The 22,918-nt window shown below is 33.9% G+C and overlaps 1 protein-coding gene across 1 annotated transcript in view; it reads right to left on the bottom strand.

Moving 5' to 3' along the window:
- The window catches only part of by (focal adhesion protein tensin), a 726,462-nt gene that overhangs the window by 178,097 nt on the left and 525,447 nt on the right, over nucleotides 1-22,918 (bottom strand). Inside the window, exons 6-9 of the mRNA XM_072536011.1 lie at nucleotides 17,060-17,284; nucleotides 14,861-15,033; nucleotides 7,319-7,468; nucleotides 3,979-4,142 (exon numbers count right to left, since the gene is read on the bottom strand). Coding sequence (XP_072392112.1) covers nucleotides 3,979-4,142; nucleotides 7,319-7,468; nucleotides 14,861-15,033; nucleotides 17,060-17,284 — 712 coding nt within the window. The remainder of the gene's footprint in view (nucleotides 1-3,978; nucleotides 4,143-7,318; nucleotides 7,469-14,860; nucleotides 15,034-17,059; nucleotides 17,285-22,918) is intronic.

The raw sequence follows: 22,918 nt of genomic DNA, 5'->3' as shown, positions 1-22,918 counted from the left end.
CGCTTGAAGCGACCAACGATTTGGAATGTTAGTTACGCGCGCGAAATAAATTCTTTAAATAAAATTTGTATCAACTCGACGGTAAAAATTCGATATCTTTTGATCAGAGTGTCGTATCGACGAAAATCAAAGTGCGTTTTAAAGGTGGAGAGTGCAGCTTTAGTACGCATTTTTATTTGGCCGCAAATGAAATCAGTTTCTATAAAGCTGTTAAATAAATAAACGCTGCGTGATTTTTGCCTTTTTTTACGATTCGCATAAAATCACTAAAATGGATCACCACCAGTAACCGATCACTATGGAATTTCCATTGATAGAGGCTAATGCTCAAAACCTATACGTACCATGAAATTTCGATTTGTGTTTTGGAAACAAATATTTTAAAATATTCCTAAAAAACGCTGAATTTAAACTTTCACATTAAAAACAATTTAAAACATTTAAAACTGCTTCTTTACCCAAGTACGTTTTTCGAAACTACACAACTTCACCTACAAATTCCACTCAACGCCGTCTTCATGGAAGTATTTCCCGTAGCGTCACAACCATACCAAATCAAATTTATTTTGATACTATAAACAACAAGATTCGAAAGAGTAAAAAAATACTAAAAAATAAACATTAAACAGTCACTCCAGAATATAGCATAATCACTCCTGAAACTCCTGAATACTCACTGACACTCCTGAATAAAAAAAACTATACAAGATGAATCAAAAAATACTGGATCTAATGGTGCATTGAATAAAAGTTCAAGAATATATATCTTGCTAAGAATTACGAATTAATAATCAATTCGGAGAACGAAAAGCGCTAAAGAATGATGACTTAAACAATGTTGCGAAGAAATAGAGAACCTTCATGGGATATTTTGGGACGACGAATTCGACGTAACTATGTTGAATTTCAACTCATTAATAACTTGGAGTAAGCAGTTTGTGATGAATGGGAGCCAAAACCTTATTTAGTTGTTAAATTCTTAATTTGTGAAAAAAATAAATTTGAAATTTTATTTATTATTAACCCTAGAACACTAACCTTAATTTACTCCCTCGTAGACCCTAACCATTTGTAATGTTTACGATTTTTTTTTCAATTCCAAAAAAGTAAAACAAAAAATTACGATGAATTTTTTTTTTTTTTTTTTTTTTACTAAAGACACAGAAGTGTACTTACATTAAAATCTGGTCAGTAAGACCAATTATCAATTTGTTTCTAACTTAAATTACTAATGAGATCTTAAAATTAGGTGTCTACTCACTAGTATCTTTCCTATTATTTCTAATAACTAGCATTAAATTTAGCATGCATACTCGCACAACACTTTACTCTGCTTTTCACTCACTCATACCAATTCAAAAGGCTTTGTTCTTTTGAGCCTTCTCTCTAGGTTCGTATTGTCGAGGAGCTGGATAGCCTCGACGTTTACATGATGATGGAGTCGTTGTTCATGGCTCCCTGCAAATTTCTTGATTATCTGATTGACGTCTTCCATCTTGAGGTCCCGGTGAAGGTCGTTGTTCCTAACGTACCAAGGCGCATCTACGATGTTCCTCAGTACTTTATTCTGGAATGTCTGGATTACTTTGATGTTACTAGGCTTGGCACAGCCCCAGAGTTGGCAGCCATAGGTCCATACTGGTCTCAGTATTTGTTTATAGATTAGAAGTTTATTATTTATGGATAGAGAGGATTGTCTTCCCATTAACCAATACATTTTCTTGTAGCGGATGCCTAGTTCTTTTCTTTTCTTCTTTACGTGAGCTTTCCAGCGAAGTTTCGCATCAAGAGTGATCCCCAAGATGAAATTTTAATTAATTTTTTATATGCCTAAAATATGCAACAAAAAATCAAAATTTATTTATCTACGTCACAGGTAACGCAACAACGATCACGGCATTCTGCGCAAAATGCTCGTTTGCAGTGATTGCAATGAAGTGACGTCATTCTTCTTTTTTTTTTTAAGGACAGATGTAGCATTTAGTTCGTTTGATAGAAGCTTGATTGAGGTCAGCAACTTAAAAAGGAATTTAAATTAAATCGCTAATCAGAAGCTTCACCGAGCGTTGCAAAGTCGGCATCGCAAAACGCTTTTCTAGCCATACTTTTGCGAAAAGCAATGGAAATGAATTATTGGAGAAGATGTTGCCAAATCACTAGAAGAGATAGAGTAAGGAATACTGAAATCAGAGAGCGTATGGGCATAGACATTGACGTCCTGGAAACTATAGAATGCAAAAGGCTGAAATGGTATAGCCATGTAGAAAGGATGAATGATCAACGATGACCAAAGAGAATGTTACAGTGGATCCCTACCAACCGCAGGAAAAAGGGAAGACTAAGAAGATCGTGGAGACAAGAAGTAAAAGGTGCAATGGAAGATAGGGGTCTACAAGTAGATGACTGGAACGATCGCAAGCGTTGGAAGCTAGGTTGCGAGAAACGGCCAGCTGTAATAAACTCGTTATATATATATATATATATATATATATATATATATATATATATATATATATATATATATATATATATATATATATATATATATGATGTAGATATAACATAAAAGCCTTTCGTGATTGGTTCCTGATTATTTCTTAATAAATTATGATTATATATAATTCAAGAGTTTATACACGCTATGTTGATCGTACCATAGAATATACAAAGCGGCCATCTTCGAGTTTTTCGGAGCAACTTCGGTGGCCACACATTTGGTCGAAAGGGTCAACGCCACCCTTTATTTGGTTATAGTGCAATATTATTTCTGGTTTTTTAATAGTTGGACAAAAAACTGAACCTTCATGCATTATAGATAAATCTAGAACGTTTTTGATCTTTTTGGATTTATACGACACTAATGTCTTCTCTAGGTAAAAGCAAAATCTTGAATTTCCGATTTCTCTGTTTTTAAGAATAATCATTTCAGTGGGTATCTCTCGTTTATTTTGCCGTAAAGTACCAATAATTGTAAGGTTGTCAGGAGGCTTCAAAAGAGTATCCGCAAGGTTCACTGAAGTGAACCAATTGTCCATTGTGACGTTTCGGTAACTTCCGTAAATAGTTTCAGTCAACTTTTTAACAAAAGTTGTCTCCTAGAGATTCTCTATTTGTGTGCGTTTGCCGAGGCAAGGGTCTGCGTTCAATATGTACTTGGTACCCACGTCGCAAGTCATTACAATTTTAATTCCGTACTTGGCCGACTTATTCCGGATATACATCCTAAAAAGGGCACCGGCCTCTAAAAGCTAATAACTGCTCGTCAATAGTTACATAACTACCTGGCCGATAGGACTCTTAAATACTAAAAATAAATTCCTTCCATATTTTCCGAATAGGGGCAAACCTATCTATATTGTTTCTTTCAGTTCTTATGGTTTTATCATCGAACCTAAGATTATGTAGAAGAAAATCAAATCTTTCGCAGCTCATTGTTGCTCCATAAATGGTGCCAGACATCTTGGAATCAAACATCTCTCTACTATGAAGACGTTATCTTTTTGTGCTCCAGAAAATATAAGTAGTCCAACAAGAGCATTTAATTCATCTCTTGTTACAAGAGAATTAGTATGTTAAAAAACTTAAAATTTTTAGACTTTAGGCTGATTTGAGCATTGAGAATAAGAAAAAAAAAAAAAAAAGTAATACCAAGATAAAAAAACTTAAGTTAACACTAACCTTTCGTAAAAAATACGAAGCAACTGCGATCTTGCGGTTAACAACTGCACAAAAAAAGCAACTACACTGTGAATGTACTCGACAAACTGATTACGGAAGCTACTCCAATACCTACGCTTCTACAATTCATACAAGGTTACCAAATCTTAAAAAAATTATCAGCGTTCGTAAATTTTACGAATGGTTAGTGTTCTGGGGTTAAAAGCAGCCAGCTTTTAGGAAAAATGAGTGTCAGGTTAATTTTGCACACCAGTGTACATAATTAGAATTTCTACGAATTAAAACTAGTTACAAACTTACCAGAGGTATAAACAGGAGTGTGCCCCTCGTACAATTTTAAGAAAGCCCTACATCCACCTTGGTAGAACGATGGAGCACCTAACACCGTGACGTGTGTGAGATACATCGGTGCAGCATTTACTTTAATGTGGTGGGAAAGTAGTCCAGCGAAGTAGTCAACATATCTGGAAACAAAAAATAAGTAAACATTAAGAATATTATCCTATCTAATAAATAATCAAAAAGATCAATAAATTCGACTAAAATAGCTTTTAAATTACTCATATTAGAAAGGCAGTTTATATTAATAAAGTTTTTTTCGTTCCTCTTTAATCCTCAGTTGTCCTTTACGAGTATTATGCAATTGTTTGTTAATTGATCCGGATTGTCAACTTTTGATTCACCTCTTGTCATCGAAACTTCCAGCCTGAGGTCTTCAGTTCTGTGATAACTGGACTCAAAGTCAAATAAACTTATAATATTATCAATTGATTAACAAAATCTAAAGAAGGAGACTACACTGAGACTAGAGACATGAAATACATACACAACACTACGATGGCTGACTAACATGAATATTTGTTAATTCCCGAAAGTCATTAAATCTGAACCCTGTACGAGACATTTTTTACTAAAATTGGTGGCGATTTACTTCTAAATACATTTATGAGTATTAAGCTTCTTCTTCTTCTTTTCTTCTTGCTTTTTGTATGTAAGGCTTTAAAGCCTGTTTCTTCTTCAATATTAGCCTCCTAAATTGTTTAAATTATTGCACCATCTTTTTCTTGGTCTGCCAATACTTCTTCATCCATTTGGTGACTTATCTCGTGCTATTCGTACTATCCTATCCTCTGTCATTCTACTAATGTGTTCGTTCCACTCCTGTTTCCGTTTTGTCACCCATCCATTTATGTCTTCTTCCGTTTTGTCACCCATCCATTTATGTCTTCTATATTGCACGATCTTCTTAAGTTTTCGGTTCTCTCCCTATCCAACAGACTTTTCCCTGATATTCGTCTAAGTATTTTCATCTCTGTTGCTTCTAGTAGTCGTCTCGTTTTAGGTGTGTCAGGTCTTGTCTCCGCCGTGTATGCTAATTGCTGCTTTATAGATTCTTGTTTTTGTGTCTTGTCTTAGGTGTTTGTTCTTCCAGATTATGTCATTAAGAGATTCGGCCGCTTTACTTGCTTTTAAGCCTTGTTGTCGTACTTCTTCTTCAACATCTTTTATCTAGTTATATATATTCCCAGATATCTAAACCTTGCTTCCTGCTTCATTATTTTTCCATTAATTTCGATTTTACGTCGTAGTGGGTATTTAGATGTTTCATATATTTGTTTTTTTTTGCTGATATTATCATATTGGATTTCTTGGCTGTTGTATTGAATATGTGTGTTAATCTTTGGAGCTCGTCTTCTGTCTCGGCGATTAATGCGGCGTCGTCTGCATAACATAATATTTGGATTTCTTTGCTCTCCATTCTGTAGCCATGACCTTTACATACTGCTTGTATTATTTCGTCCGTTATTGTATTTAAGAGAATTGGGCTTAACGAGTCACCCTGTCTGACTCTGCTTTTTACTGGTATACACTGTGTTAGTTTTCCATTTATCTTTGCCTGTATTCGATTATGTAAGTCGATGTTTTCGATGGTTTGTCTAATATTAATTGGTATGTTTCTTTTATACATTAGGTGTAAGACGTCTTCGACTTGGATGCGATCGAAAGCCCTTGGCAGGTCCATAAAACATAGATATGCTGGTTTATTGTACTCAATGGCCTTTTCTTTGATTTGTCTTAGTACAAACACGGCATCTACGCAGAATCTTCCGGATTTGAATCGTTGTTGTTCATCTGATAAAGTTGTTAGTTTAACTTGTTAGATTAAACTAACAACTAGTATAAAGCTGTAAACTGAATTTTGTTTTAATATATAAATCCAATATAAATTGGTTATTAGTGGGTTAAAGATACTTATATCTTCTATTTTCTTTTATGTATATACGAATTAGCTTTTAAGAAACACTGCCAGTTGAATGTGATGATAATATAATTAACGAAAAAAATATATCCAAACAAACTGAAATAAGAACGCGATCCATCGCTGGTTGCACTTTTAGGGACAGATAAGTTAATGAGGGATGCAGCGTCCGTAATATCGTAGATGGGCTGGATAGAAACGCAGAAAGTGGAGACTACAGCAGTAGAATGGACGATGAGGGCTTCGCAAAAATTGCAAGGTTTGAAACACCTAATACGTCGGGACCACTTTGGAAAATACCAAAACGATGATACGAGTGCGGGATATCGGAGTCCCAAGACTTAGTTATAAGAATAAACAGGACTTAGTCCTAAATTAAGAAGAAAAATGTCAATTACTTAAGATCTGCCGATTACGTCGTAATAATGGTACAAGTTCTTATAAAGATAATAACAAAGAAAGTGTACTAATGTTGAACGTTAAAAAACGAAATTTATAATAATTGCAATAAGACAACAACAACAAGAAGTTATTATATTATGCAATAGACTGCTGGTAGAACAAGTTAACAAATATCTCGGTACAATTGCAAATGAGAAAAACGATTATACATAAGAAATAAGGAAGAGAATTGGTTGTGTAAATTAATCGATACATGTGTCCTTCCTGTAACCCTATGATTCCTATAGCACCGATCGGAGAATGGATCTCGCGATGAAAAGCGTGATCATCGATAAGATGGAACAGACGCAACTCGAAAGTGGACCAATGCATACATATTAAATTCGTTTTGTTCGTTATTTCGTAAAATAGTGTAAACAACGGTCACTTCAATTACTGGTAAGTGCTCACCTAGTTTTATCTTTACCTATAAATTATTTTGATTGTTTATTGAAACATTTTAAAATTTGATGATTATTTGCACCTATGAGTTAAAGTTCATTTATCTCGCCAGAACTATTGAAGGAAATATAGTTGATATTAATTAATTTATTATTAATTATCTCATATTAGATCATGTTTAATTCGCACAACCAGTATTGCATAAGTGATGGATTCGACGGTTACTTGATGGAAGCTCATTTTATCTAACAATAAAACAGTAAAAACTTTTGTATTAAGAACGAAGAATATGAAGAAAATAAAGATTTAGTTTAAAAGATCAATTTACGGAGTAAGAACGAAGAATATGAAGAAAATAAAGATTTAGTTTAAAAGATCAATTTACGGAGAAATAGAAATGGGACACAAAAGAAAAAAAAAGTAATACAAATTCTATACGACAATGAGACCAATGAAATATAAAATTTTGTTATTTTGTAATTTGTGCAAAATTATATTATATTTTGTATTTAAATCAATTAAAAAAACTTCTCTTACCTTTTATTGGAAGGTAAAATTAAAGGTCCGACATTATCTTCTAAAAATTTTCGCATTGAAAATCTATCTAAGGCTTGTTCGGCGCTGCCACATATGCTGGAGTAATGCATGTACGATGATACTATGACGCCTAGTTTATCCTTGTTTCCTCTAAAACAAAATTACAATATCACAAATAACATAGCATAATAAATACGTTGTTGAAATGTTGTGTGTCTGTGTTAATCATTTATTGGATTTTGGGTATGGATTTTTGACTTTACAAACATACTATGCAAACATGACAAAAACCCACAGTATGATGGATATGTAGATGATGTGTTTCTCTATTTAGCCTCATGGACCAGAAGCACCGAATAAGTTTTTGATGGACATTTACTGTAAAAAAAAATCAGTCAAACTCACCATGGAAAAAGAAAACAAAAACTCACTATATTTTCTGGTTGTGTTAATCACAAAGGTGGATACAGGTTATATAACCAACGACTACAGAAAAACAACTCACACCACCAGATATTTAATTTGTCAGTTAAACCATAACATGAATGTGAAAAAAGGAATTGGCAAATCATTAAATGGTAAACCCCAAAACACCTGCCCTAACAAAAACAATTTCAGGAAGAAAAAACCTGATCACAAAGGTCTTAATAAAAAATGATTATACATTGTTATGCTTATCATTATAACGTGATTGTCATGATTATCCATTTCCACAAGAAGGAATTTGAAGATAACAATAATACGTATTATATGTAAAGCGCTCATCAGAAAATAAAAATCTCCCCAGAGCCCGCCTGATTCAAAAGATCTACGTATCACTGAAGCTGAAGCTTATTCTGTTTGATGCCCATTGCTATTTCCTACAACCAGTCTAGAATTTTTATACACTGTTTAAGTGTGTACAGGTCATTTGCTTGGTATGTCCTAAATATACCAGGGTGTTCTCTTGGTTGCCCATATAGTTTTTGTTTTCTGCTGTCCAGCGCCTCGCAATCGTTTAATACATGTTTCGCCGTTTCTGGTTCCTTATCTCAGAGTCTACAATTAAGTTGTCCATTGTAAATGCCTACGTTATTCAGGAACTCTCTTACTTGGGCGTATCCGGTCAACATTCCTGTTACTGTTCTCAGTTTTTTTCTTCCTCCCATTTGGAGCAGTTGCTCTGTTCTTTTTGTACATGGTCCACCAATGAAAATTTTCCCATGTGTTTGTTTTGGGGTTTTCTCCCAATTCGCTCATGATTTTCTCAGTTCGAGTTCTCCACAGCCTTACATACTGCAGATTTCGGTACACCCAGAGTCACAGCCGGTCAATTTGATGCGTTCATCATCTTTTAGCAAGTTTATCTGCTTTTTCGTTACCTTCGATGCCCTGACGTCCTGGTACCTAGACAAGCTCAACATTGTTCCGGTCTCCCAGTTCATGTAGTTCTGTGATGCAGTCCTACACCATCCTGGATGCCATTTCCTGACACGCCAGTGTCTTCAGTGCCAGAATATGTTTGGAGCTGGTCTTTTCAACTGCTCTTTCATTATTTCACTTTCCACATTGCAGTGTCACATAAATCTCCGCTTGAAAAACGGTGCAATTCCTCCCCAAGTCAAAGCTTTCGCTTTTGGAGGATATTCCTACTCCCACACCCTAGTCTTGCATTCGTCTGTATACCAGATATTATCCTGTTGGTTGTGGTACTCTTCCCTGTTTCTCGATATATTCCTGTCTTGAATAGACACATCAGAAAAATTAAAAAGGATAGGAAATAAATACATCACATACTCAAAATAGCCAACACATTGAGATTTATTCTGTCCAAAACCTAACCAAAGAACACGCAAGAGAGATCATAGAACTGCATGTGTAAGATTCTGAATGCAACAATTTTAATGTGGGAGAAATCTTAAGTCCCCTAGTGTTAGGATAAATGAGCATAAATCATATATTAAAAATAGAGACTTTGACCAACAGATCCCAGATATGCAAATATTTCTGGAACAATGAGCACAGAGTAGAATGGAAAGATGCATCAATAGTCATGAAAGAAACAGACAGCAAAAAAACCAACAAAAATGTGTAGCAAACTCATCAACAGAATGTAGCAGGCTGTGTTTACCAAAATTGAAAGAAGAAGTTAGCAATAAAAATATCCAATATTAACCAGTTAATATAAGATCAGAGGTACATAAAGATCATAATTTGATATCCGAGGATATCAAAGGCCTTGTGTCAAAACAATATTATTATATAAAAAGAATATTATCTGTATATTTTGAATATTTTGAAAATGATTTCCGAATTAGACATCCAAACGCTAAAATCAAACGTAAAATGTAATTTTATTTGCAATTAATTTTGGTTTAATCTCATATAAATATAATATTTATCATTATCTATATCAATTATCTGTGCTGAATAGGTGGCAAATATACACTCAGAAAGCGGTAAAAACTCCCATAAAACCTGATTATAAAAATTATAAATCAATTATTTCTTTTACTGTATTATAATAATACATTATACGATCATATCCAATTTTCAAATTTTCGTTCCTAATGTCTTGAACATTTGTTTTTGTATTCCAAGATACGTATCCAACTTTATTTACGATTCGATTCAATAGTATATCCGATTGCGTATAATACCTCTATTTAATTTATGTTATTCTTACAATACGGCCCATGTAGAGTTTTCCAATAGCAATCAATTAGTGTTGTATTTCGTTCATAGATAGGATATACGTGAACCTACTACCAATTCTTGGGATAAAACTACAAAAAATCATCTAAGAAAATAGACAAAATTTACTGACCTCGTTAGCGTTAACAAAAACATGCTTTGTTTAATAAAATAAATACTCATACGGTACTGTTGACAGAGAAAACGACTTAAAACATCGAAACTAGTCAAGGAGAATATAGATTTAGAAGGATGAAATAAAACTACTATACATAAAGAATCTCCGATCACAAGACTTACGGAACTTTACAACCTGAAGCTTTACAACATTTTGAACATTCTGGTGACTATCAAACTTACTAAAATCACTCAGAATTTACCAGGAAATTTACCTTTATATAACATATATTTCTAATATGGATCAATCGAAAAAAACAAATATTTGAGTAGTTTATGCAATAAAAATTTGCGATTTTACCATCTTTCATAGACTGACAGTTAGAAAGACTCATAATTTTCTTTCGAAATTTTTAAAACAACATAACGTTTATTAACAAACTTCGTATTTACAACTACAAATAATAAACGTCATTGTACTACTTGTCAAAATTAGGAATGACTTTCGAACTTATGTCCATCGATGCTGAGAGTAGACAAAGAAACTATTCGGAGAGAAAGAGATGGATGAAGACCGGAACTGGACTACATGATTTTTAAACTTAGTTTACTTCTCCTACTAGGATCATCATCATCATTGGTGCTACAGTCCTATAAAAGAGCCTCGACCTTCCCAAATCTATTACGCCAGTCAGTTGCGCCTATTTTTCTACCATCCTCATCTACACCATCTCTCCATCTGAGTTTTGGCTTACCCCTACTTCCCACAGGTTGTGATATAAGGATTCTTCTAGGATTGTTGTTCTGCTGTGATGTAGCCAGATGTCCTGCCCATCTTAGTCTTCCTATTTTTATAAGAGATACTACGTCTTTACTACCTAATATATGTTTATATCTGTGATATATCTCGTAGTTGTACCTCCTTCTCCAAACACCATTTTCACAGATGCCACAGAATATACTTCTCAGGATCCTTCGTTCAAATATAAGCAACAGGTTTTCATCTGCCTTGGAAATGGTCCATGTCTCCGATCCCTATGTCAACACTGGTTGTATAAAGGTTTTGTATATGATTATTTTTGTTTTTTTTTGGCTTGAGTTTCTGCTTCTCATATGTCTACTCTACTCTCCTACTAGGATACTTTCCGGTAATTTTACCGCGCATCAAGTGGGCGTGCAATTGTAGAATTTTTAATGTCATTCCTAGTTTTGACATACTGTAGCTTGTAAATTTTAAGGGTTTCGATTTTTTCTTTGTATTACTTTCCATACTGCGTTTATGTTTATGGCGTTCTACTACGACGCCATAAGTCCTGTTCCAGGTACTAATGGCGTTGGCGAACAATTGCATTTTCCTCTACATTTTTCCAGAATCTGTATGTTGCTCGGTCCACTTTGCCCATTTTACAGAGCTAATATCTGATTAAGCATTATCCAGTGAGAACAGTGATATTTCTGAGTTCGATCTTTTGAATCTCCTTGGAGATTCAAAGTGAAAGCAAAAGTTGAAATAACCATTTTGTTTGCCTTTCGTCTAAAATGTTTTTCTACTAGGCTATATTCTTTTTCCATTCTCGGACATCCTCGACTATTCTTAGGTACACCGCAGAATGGCTCTGGTCCCATAAAATGAGTATTAGTACCTTTTTTTTGTAAGACTGTCAGCAATCTTATTACCAAAAATTCTTTTATACTTTCGCATCCAGAGGAAAGACACTTTGTTTAGGTCTAACAGTTTATAGTACCGTTTGCAGTTCCAAGCTGTTAACAAGACTCATAAGTTATAGACTTCACAGCCCGCAGTGCAGCTTAGCTGTACACCATTGAGCACAAAAATTTATTGCTAACAGTCCTGCTTGTAACATCCACTTGTAAAATGCACTTTCTGGAGGGATCCCCCTCATATGTATATGAAGAGAAAGGTACAGCATTACCTCTAATGCTGCAGCGTGGCACGATGGTATTGCACCCATGATTACTACCAATGTGGGCGTTTGAGCCCACAAACCAAAGACAAACTTCGCTGAATTCTTGATTAGAGTGGCTTCAACGATATCAGTGTGCCTGACAGTAGGTTTTATAATTCCGATGCCGACTCAGTGTCTAATGCACATGTTAGTGACGGTTCTTCAGATTCATGCAGTAGTGAATATGAGTCTCATAGAAAAAAAAACTAAACTTATTAAAAAAAAACAAATGCAGAGAATTTACTGAGGTTCCTAGTTCAAACCAAAAGTATGCTGGTACAAAAAGGATGAGTAAGTTATTTAGGAAGACAAATTTTCGGTTTGCACTATATTATTTTTTTGGTTTGTAGAGAAAAGTGAATGTGCAAACGTTGGCTTGACAGTTGCTATTGAGGATGATGTATCAAGAAATAAAATAGTATTTAACAGACTTTACAAAGATTACTCCTCTTGTACAAAATGAAAAGTTTCCGATAGTGTACACTCCTAGGGAATCATTATAAATTGACGAAACTAGGGTACAGTTGGTTCCTAAAAAAACTGATATGACTTTTAAAGCGTATTTTGTAGAAAATTGAGCAGTGTATTTTGAAGGATAAATACTTATTATTTATATACTGTCACTGTTACTGTCAAATCTTAAAATTTGTCTAATAACTTATTCTGTTCAACGAGAACATTCTGTATCTGCCATAGCGAACCATTTTAACGTAAGCAGAACAACCGTTTTTAATATTAATAAATGACGGGGAGAACAAGAAACTCTCGAAAGAAAGCAAGGTTCTGGAAGACCAAAAATATCTACCGCTTATGAAGATCGAATGCTTTTGGAGAGATTAGAATAGAATCCTTTTAAAGATGCGAAACGGTACCAATGACGATGCGAAGTTCGGTACCTAAGACTCATCGCGTAAGTACACCACAACAGAAGCAATCAATACTTATATTTGCTTTAAACCATCTGCTACAAAATCAAGATTTTTGGGACAGGGTAATCTTCTAAAAAGGGCAAAATTGGGGAGTATAGACCAGATGATAATAGATTTAATCCTCTATATGTTTCTAGATATCGAGCAGCTGGTCATTTTAGCGCCAATGTATGGGGATGGATTTCATCTAGAGGAATGGGAATGGTATGGCGTAGTGATAGCAGGTTTGCTGGGCAGACTTATCTGAATATTCTAGAAAACATCATGTTTCCCAGTGTAGAACAGTTGTATCCAGAAAATAATTTTATCCTCCAACAAGGTAATTGTCCTGTTCACACTGCAAATATAATAAACCAGTGGCTCCAGAATAACCCAAACCCAATGCGATGAGACAGGAAGTCTCCTTGCTGACAGTCTGTGGATGAATGAAGTCCGGATCGCTGGATGACAGAGGAGGGTCTGTGACAGAGGGAACTATCGCCGGGAGTACGAAGAACGAATCCTGCACTAAGGTCAGTCAGACGGCGTCCTGGACTAAAATGTCTTTTGAAGATTCCGGACCCCCCTCTATAAAGACGAGAAAAAAAAAAAGATTCAAACCCAATCGAGAATGTGTGGGGATTATTATAAAACGGTTGTATCGGTGTAATTTTATACCTCAAAATGCTGAAGAGCTGTGGCACGGTATACAACACGTTTGGGAAGAGCTCTCTGAAGAAGATAATTTCATAGTTCCTTTCACGCAGATGGACCGAAGACTACAAGCTATTATCAACGCTAATGGAGATATTACAAAATATTAATTTTATTTTTACATACCTAAATTTAGTATAGTTTTGGTCTTCCAAACCCTCGCTTTCTTTCGAGTGTTTCTTGTTCCCTCCATTTTTTTTTAATAGAAAAACTGTGGTTCTGCTTATGTTAAAATGTTTTGCTGCCTCTAGTGCCCTAGTGCTCTAGTTATCTTTTAATTTGGTTACAATTCTTGCTTTAATATATTATTCAGTTAGGTCGTTTGTTTTATTCCTTAATAATAATAAAAATAATACCAACAACCTTATATTATGTAAAAACTATAATTTATATAGTCTTTATAAAACGCAGGAATTTAAAATAATATCAAAATTTAGACCTTAATAATTATTACAATTTATAAATTAACATATGTTTGTAATCAATTGTTTGTTTATTTTATTATTTGTCTGTCATATATAATGTCAGACCAATTAAATACACTACTCAAAATGATCAAATCTTACTAAGAGTCGTATCAGTTATTTTAGGAACCAGGTGTACCATTTCTTGGTACCATACGGATATAAGGAGTCAAATGGTTTAAACCTTGCGATGGAGATGGATATACGTACGCAGTGAAAGTATAAACAGAAGAAAATAGCAGTAACCATCTTATTAAAAGTCGTTAGTCCAGAGTGGTTACAGAACTTATGCAACCTTATACAGATAATTTTTACAGGAGTTTGGATTTAGCCCATGATTCGAATAACAGTAAAATTCACTTGGTAAGAACATTACGATGTTCAGACATGTATACATGTTCTTCGAGAAAAGAAATTGTTATTATATTTTTGCAGTTAAAATATCTTCAGGAGAAGACATTTAATTATCTTCCTAATGTGAGTTTTTTTTAAAGAAACGTAAAATGTTTCTTTATTTAAGATTAGAAATAAATAGTTACACATTTTTATCTCAAAATCGTTAAAAAAGTATTCCGGTCTGACAGAAAACTAGGATCATAATGGTTCCAATTACGATTTATCCCTACCACTCAGCATATATTGACCCGTATCAACATATAAAAATAGATTTTTAATTTATACATAAGTTTTTTATTTTACCTGGCATGCAAAACTGCTATCCGATGTTGGTCACCTGACAACCATGACTCAATTTCTTTACAAATGCTACATAACCTCTCCAGAGGTGGCGCTAAATTAGGCATCCATCCTACTTCTTTGACGTGCTTATGTTCGTTTCTAAGGGCACGTTTGGGTTGTGATAGATTAAACACCTAAACAAAAGACAATATGTTAATTTTCTTAGATTATTTATTAGCTAGGTATATAAAAATAAGAAATAAAGTGTTTTCCAGTCAAGTAAAAGGTTTTCAGTAAGGTTATAAAAACCGAGGAAGGTTGGAACCGAAACAAACCTATGCAAAAATCCGCTTAATTTATCGGTTGCGAGATATTTAATCTATGTTCTACTTTAAAATTGTTTATTTTGGAAAAGAGTTACCAGTTAGTATATAACCTCCTCTTGGAAAAAGTTTACGGGTAAGCGAAATCCTTACTTAGAGCTCTATCTATCATCAAAGAGGTGATATGTTGCATATGCGGATGAGTAGTAATATTAACACAAAGACTGACTGAACTACAAAATATCTTTAAAACGAAGGACAAAAGAACCAAAGTTCCGAAAAATAAGTATAGAGATAAATGATGAAAAAAGACAAAATATATGGAAATGGGAAACACTAAAAAATATAATGGTCAAACATTTTCAATATACTCATACTTGTCACATGGTAATTCTATTTATCTGTATACCACGTGAGCAAATTTTCATTGGGCTTGTTAACACTTGGACTGCGCATGGCTCCCATGTGAGCCGCATCGTTCCTTTGTCAGATGCGCATGGCTCACTGGTGAACCATAAGCTCGTTCAAAATAAACACGTTAGTATTTCAACAGCATTAGAGGTACGTTTTGTGAGTCTGTGAGCGTCTTGTTTAAAAAATTACCTACCTAAAACTATTAGCCGTTTTAAGTTTTTCTTTTTTTTTTTAACTAAATATGGATAAAGATGTGGCAGGTACATCAAAACCAAAAAAACGTAAAATAACTTTAACAGAAGAAGAGTTTTTAAACATACTGCAGAATTCCAATGATGGTGATGATTATTCAGATTTTGATATAAGTGGTCGGGACTGCGGTTGGGATGAATCGAATTCGGAAGAGCATACAGATAATGAGGAAGGTAATATAGGTAATTGATTTTTATGGTACTTTGTTACAAAAAAATGTTATAGGTGCAATTGATGATATATCCATTTAAGAGTCGGAGGTTACAAATGCTGTTATTGATGGTATTTTGCAGTAGTCAGATATACCGGGGGAAATGGAAAAGTTCCAGTGGACTAAAAAAAGCAACTTCTACAAATAATTCCAGGCAATAAGGAACCTATCGATTTTTTTAGATTCATTGTTGATAATGAACTAGTAAATTTATTTGTTGAGGAAAATAATCGTTATGTAAGGTTTACTTCCTCACGATCGTAAGTCAATCGTGGATTTCAAAACGATGCAACTCACGTGCTTAGTACCTTACAATCTGTCATTTGTCAACCCCTTTTTTTCCAATAATATAGACCCATAAGTTTAATAGGAAATAGTTGGTAAAAAGTTGAACCGAACTGGCAAGTAAAAGATTTATCCAAATCAGGACGCAGAAAACCTCATCTACTAAAGAGAAATCTTTAGAAGTTTGTATTATGTTAGAAGACGATCAGCACTTGAGTACTGCCTAGATTAACCATATTTTGATAAACGTGAAGAGTTTGCGGACATAATTGTGTGAAAATGCTACGATCCAAACGATTCCCGTTTTTTAAATAATGTTGTTTTGCATTGAGGAGACTTTTGTGATTAATGGAAACGCAAATCAGGGTAATTGTAGATACTGGCACATAACAATCCTCGTTGGATGCGTAAATACCACACCCAGTATCCAAAAAAACTCAACAGATGGTCTGGAATAATAGGCAATTCAATAACTGGAACCTTCTTCATTGAAAGAAACTTAAATGGGTCAGCGTATTTAAATTTATTAGAAAACAATGTTATACATGAGTTGGTTCGGTTATTTTCAAATTCAAGTAAGTATTTTTCATCGGCTTTGTAATTTAGAAATTTCATTATCAGAAACTCTCAGATAACTGTATTTGGCTGCAACATGATGAAACTCCACATAAATACGCGCGTGAGGTGTGCAGAGCAAAGGACTATTGCGTTTTTTAGTATAAAATATAAATTTACCATATAATTATCACCATGTTTATTTCTAAGCATATGAGACGCTTGCTGTTGTCCTTGTCTATAAGAATGTGGTGTTGCAGAGGATGGAAACCACATAGAAATAATTCTCTCGGTGACATAACTCAGGTCCATTGTATTGGAGGGGTTCGCATTGCCTCCACGAGAAGGCCTCGGTTGACTGGTAAGCGCTTCTCCGAAGCCATTGTAGGAGGTGGAACGGAGCATCTGGAATGAAAATAAACAAATGATATAATTTTAATTTACAAGAGCTTTTGTGTTAAAAAAATTATTATAAAAAAAATTCTGGTATACTTGAGGTGACTGATTAGAGTTTGTCTAGATCTGCTAAGCCAAAGCAGACATAATTGTTTTACAGGAAATGAGGTGGACTAGCTCAGGCATCCTGAAAAAAAATAAGTGCAATATTTACTACAGTGGACATCCTACCCGACACGAATTTGGTACCGGATTTAATGTAAGTAGCAAGGTCAAACATAGTGTAATCGATTTCAAAGCTATTGGCTATAGGATATGTCGAATAAGACTTAAAGAGAAGTTCGCTAATATTAACATTATTAGCATCCATGCTCCAACGGAAGAAAAAGAGGATAATGAAAAAGACATGTTCTATGAGGCACTAGACCGAGAGTACGATGAGTACCCAAAAAATGACATCAAAATAATAGCAGGGGACCAGAATATATTTTCGCCCACCATCGGAAAAGAGATCCTACACGTAGACTCTAATGATAACGGTCTCAGAATCATAAACTTTGCAATGTCTAAGAACATGGTAATAGCTGGGACATGATTCCCTCATAAAGATATACATACATAAGGCAACTTGAAAATCTCCTGATAATTTAGTTAAAGCACGATTTAAAGAGAGAATATCCAATTTTAAAAAGGAGATCGGGAGAAGGAGAGAAAAAATTTTACGTTCTTTGACACTAATAGTGGTCTAAGACATCATTTTTAATGGATCGACGCAAATTCTCGCCTTCGCTGACGATATAGTTAGAGTGGGCAGAAGTATGAGAAACATAGTGTAGTGTTTTACAAGGCTTGCGGACGCGGCAAGTGAATTAGAACTTGTGATAAACGAGGAAAAAACAATAGCTGGGACACGATTCCCTCATAAAGATATACATACATAAGGCAACTTAAAAATCTACTGATAATTTAGTTAAAGCACGATTTAAAGAGAGAATATCCAATTTTAAAAAGGAGATCGGGAGAAGGAGAGAAAAAATTTTACGTTCTTTGACACTAATAGTGGTCTAAGACATCATCTCAGACAATCATTTTTAATAGATCGACGCAAATTCTCGCATTCGCTGACGATATAGTTATAGTGGGCAGAAGTATGAGAGACACGGTGCAGTGTTTTACAAGGCTTGCGGACGCGGCAAGTGAATTAGGACTTGTGATAAACGAGGAAAAAACCAAATATATGTTGATTTCTAAAAACCCCCGAAATATCCAACAGAGAATTCAAATTAACAACCATACCTTTGAGCAAGTCAAAGAATTCACATATCTTGGATCGCTAGTAAATGCAACAAACACGACAAGCGATGAAATAAAAACACGCATAGCAATAGCAAACAGAACTGTTCACGGTCTCCAGAAACGTTTAAAAAATAAAAATATAAAACGTGCAGTAAAGCTCAATATATTTAAGACCTTAATACGACAAAGATTTTTGGGGCCGTAAATGAAAATTGACTATGGCGTCGAAGATACAACTTTGAACTATATCAGTTATACACCGATGCAGATGTTGTGAAATTCGTTAAAGTGCAGAGACTTAGATGGGCTGGACACATTACTAGGATGTCACATCACGAATACATGAAAAGATTAACATTTTCAAAACCAGAGGGCACAAGAAGCAGAGGACGACTACGAAGGAGATGGATGGATGATGTGGAAGAAGACCCATAGATTCTAAGGGTCAGAAGATGGAGGGAAGTTGGCAGGAATCGACAGGGCTGGTGACTTCTTTGTGAGCAGGCCAAAATCCACAACGAATTGTCGAGCCACCTATGATGATTACAGTTTGTATTATATACTTTTTAATGTTTCATCCCAACTTGGTTATCAAAAGTTCCCAGTTCGCTAGCAACAATATCCATAAGTCACCATGGAAATCAAACGATGGAAGAAACGATAATTGCCAACATAATGGGCGTAAGAAGTATGTGTTTGGAAAAGTATTTAATGCTGAAATAAACATTTTATTTTTATTATTTTTAATATTCTTAACATAGAACCTTAATTAGTTACTCAGTTAATTACTTATTTCATTGTTGATCTTCAGTATCCTCTTTAAATTTCTCACGTTAAAATTGGCAACTTCTACATATTTTACAACAGCATGGAAGGTTTTTGATAACCACGATAATAACTTAGAATATAATGTTAAACATGTGTGTGGTAAACATCATTAATAAAAAAATAGTGAACATTTTTTTTCTCGATTTTTCTAGATTTTAGGGGGTGTCCAAACCTTCCCCCTCCCTAACTTTTTTCTAGCATAATATTAGTTTAAAAACGGGACGTCAATAGAATGAAATACCTATTTTACAACTTTTTTGGCTGTTAGTATCTGTTTGTAAAATCATTAATTTAGAAGATAAAGCCAATTTTTTAAATTTTAAGCAAAAATAATACAATTTACAAACACATATCCAGTTAATTATTGGAGTAGGCAAATTGTTGCTGTGTTTTCTATCTTGGTAGTGATTTGAAAGTTATTGTGAACAAAAGTTTGGTTTAAATTAATTAAATTGACTATTTCACTAGACTATTTTTAACTGATAAAACGTCATAGCAATGCCACGTTTCCTACTGACAAAATTCTTTTCTGCCCGTGATTTCTCAGCGACACAATTATGACAGATCCGTCACGAAGGTGTCTGGTAATTCTATTGTTGTCAGTTTGACAAACGTCAATTCAGACGCAAATTCAAGATTTGGATTCCAGTCAGGTGAAGCAATCAAAAAATTGATTTCGTAAAATGTTCCATTACACACGCAGAGGTCCAGAAGCTATTTGGACCCAATTTTCGAAGTTCCTACGGGTGAGAAATTTTTCGCTTGAAAGATGTACTACCATAACGGAATTAGCAAAAATTCTCGAGGATTATGCCTTTAACATGAAAAAAGGCAATGGCGAAGACTACAAAGAGTCGTCTGTAAAGTTAATGTGGAATACTACAGCAAAAATGGTACAAGTAAAATATATTATGGGTTACGACATAAAAATCGACCCTTTTACAGATATATCTTTCAAATTTGCAAGATTGGCCAGAGATACCAAGCGGAGATACCAAGAAAACTCAATTCAAAAGCATTATCCACCGAAGAACTATTAAAAATCATCCAAAGCTACGACGAGGGAACCTCCAATGGAGCACAAAAAAAGTTTTTTTCCTTTGCTCATTTGAACTTGCTTGGAGAGGCAATGTGACCGTAAATTGCAAGATTCACCGTTTACAGAAGGAATTTGATGTTATGGGAGAATTTACGGACCGAATTAAATACAACATTTTTTTTTTAAACAAATCAAGGCGGTTCGACAAGTTTGGCAAGCAGCAAATGGCTTGTAGGAAATATATCAAACAAAAATTTATGCCCAGTTAGATTATTTTTGAAATTAATGGAAAAAAGGGGACCAAAGATTTTATCAGACAGACTCATTCTTACCGTTCACCCCAACTGGAAGGATGGATCTTTGTTCAAAAATTGTCCACTTGGAATCAACACCGTATCTAAGTGGACAAAATGTCAGCTGAAAAATTAGAATAAACACAAAAAACATAAAATAACAAACCATTTTCATCAATCTTTAGCTGTGTCAGCCTTGTTTAAGCCAAACGTTTCTGAACAGGAGTTAATTAAATTAACGGGACACCCAAACCTAACTTTCTAAAACCATATATGCAGCTGGACTCCAGTCACCACCAGAAGTTGATCGAAAGTCTCAGAACAACAAATAAAGCTGAATCTTCGAGTTCCCAAATGATACAGGTCAATAATACACAAAATCATGCTATGGTCGAAAAGAATGGGCAAACTGCTATAGCTAACAAATAAATAAAGATTATGTTTCGTTGATATGGTGCATTCATTGTTTCGTAAAATAGTCTTGGCGAATATCATTTAAGAGAAATTCTTCTGGTTTTATTCAAGTTTGGCAATTTTCGCGAATTAAATTTTGACAGTTAAATCACGAGACGTCAGGCAACAAACTTTCATACCAGTCGAAAATGTGCCGGCAAAATTTTCTCTCTTATGATATTATATACGAAAATAAACAATTACAGTATTTCTTAAATGGCAAAATAACAAATTAAATGTAAATTTAACAAAAAAAAAACGAATTTTAGAAGATGCTAATGCATTTCGACAGAGACATTTGATTTTTCAAAATATCTTGTATTCATTGTTGAAACGATGTAGAGCCTGTATACAGGAGGAAGGAGGTCACTTTAAACACTTTTTATGTTAATATATTTTCTGTTCTAATTGAAAGTTAATAATAAACTAAATTGTAAATATTTAATATTGCATTTAAAAAAGTGGCTGAATCATCAAATTCATGATTTTACAAACAAATACTAACAGACACAAAATTGTACAATAGGTATTTCATTCTATTGAAGTCTCGTTTTAAATCCAATATTGTACTACAAAAATGTTGAGTGGAGTTGTCAGAAATGCAGCTAACAAAAAAGCAATAGCTATGATGGTGTCCAATCAATATAGAATAATAATAATAAGATTTGAAGAAACGAAGGTCTGAGGTAAACTGTGAAATTGAAGAATAATTACAGTAATATAAAACCACACTTACAAGTTTAATAAAAAGGTGTAAACCATAATCTCGAATAAAGTACACCTGAGCAGTTTCCTTAGTTCGATTCTTTTTACAAAATTCCTTAGGAATCATTGTCACTAGTTTTTAGTTTAACAAACTTAATGGATAAACTGTTTTATGATTGTGTTAAGCACGAAGATTATTTATCTATAAATAACAACTTTTTGTTTATCGCCATTTTATTCCGGAGTGTAGTTAGTTATCTATAAGTCTTTTATGGTTTGAAATATTGAAGATGGACGCGATTTTATCTCAATGGCGTAGAAATAAAGTTTACAAACATATCCGTAATATTAATATTTTTCTTAATAATTGTATTATTAAATACGAATTAACTTTAACCATCTTGCAATTATGTTCGTTAAATATATCTTTTTAATTTATTGGGTTATTTATTTTTTTTCCACAAGGAAACTAAATTCCTGTAGCTGGCTGTATCACAAAATTTTTTTATTAAAATCCTTTATTGAGTTTCCAGAATCGTATTATTTGGACGGTATAAAGAAAAATTGCTGAAATCATGTATCGAGCTATAGTGTATTTTTATGTATGAGAGAGTAATAAAACAATAAATTATGTATGCAAATCCCTAAACTGTTGATACGGGTGACTCAATGAAAAACAGATATTTGTCAACAAGTTTACAGAAGTATATAGGAAAACAATTTTAAATTGAGTATGACCATCAGGTATAAAGGTTGGAGCAGAATAGAATACAATAGTTGTGAGGTTTACTAATCCCTAAATAAGGTTGCCAGTGTCGGAGTGATGGAGGTTAACAGGTACTAATGAATTTGCAAGAAATGTAAGATGTTTATTTTATTGGTTATATATAACCAATAAAAGTTTAATAAGTACCTACCTATTTGCAAAATAAAGTTTAATTCTTTAGATAAAATAAAACGTTTTATTTTATCTATTTGCAAAATAAAGTTTAATTCTTTGCCTATTTGCAAAATAAAGTTTAATTCTTT

Source organism: Diabrotica undecimpunctata, chromosome 6, assembly GCF_040954645.1.
Source record: "Diabrotica undecimpunctata isolate CICGRU chromosome 6, icDiaUnde3, whole genome shotgun sequence".
Taxonomy (NCBI): Eukaryota; Metazoa; Arthropoda; class Insecta; order Coleoptera; family Chrysomelidae; genus Diabrotica; species Diabrotica undecimpunctata.
The sequence above is the reverse complement of the archived record's forward strand: the minus strand, read 5'-3'. Positions and strand labels throughout refer to the sequence as shown.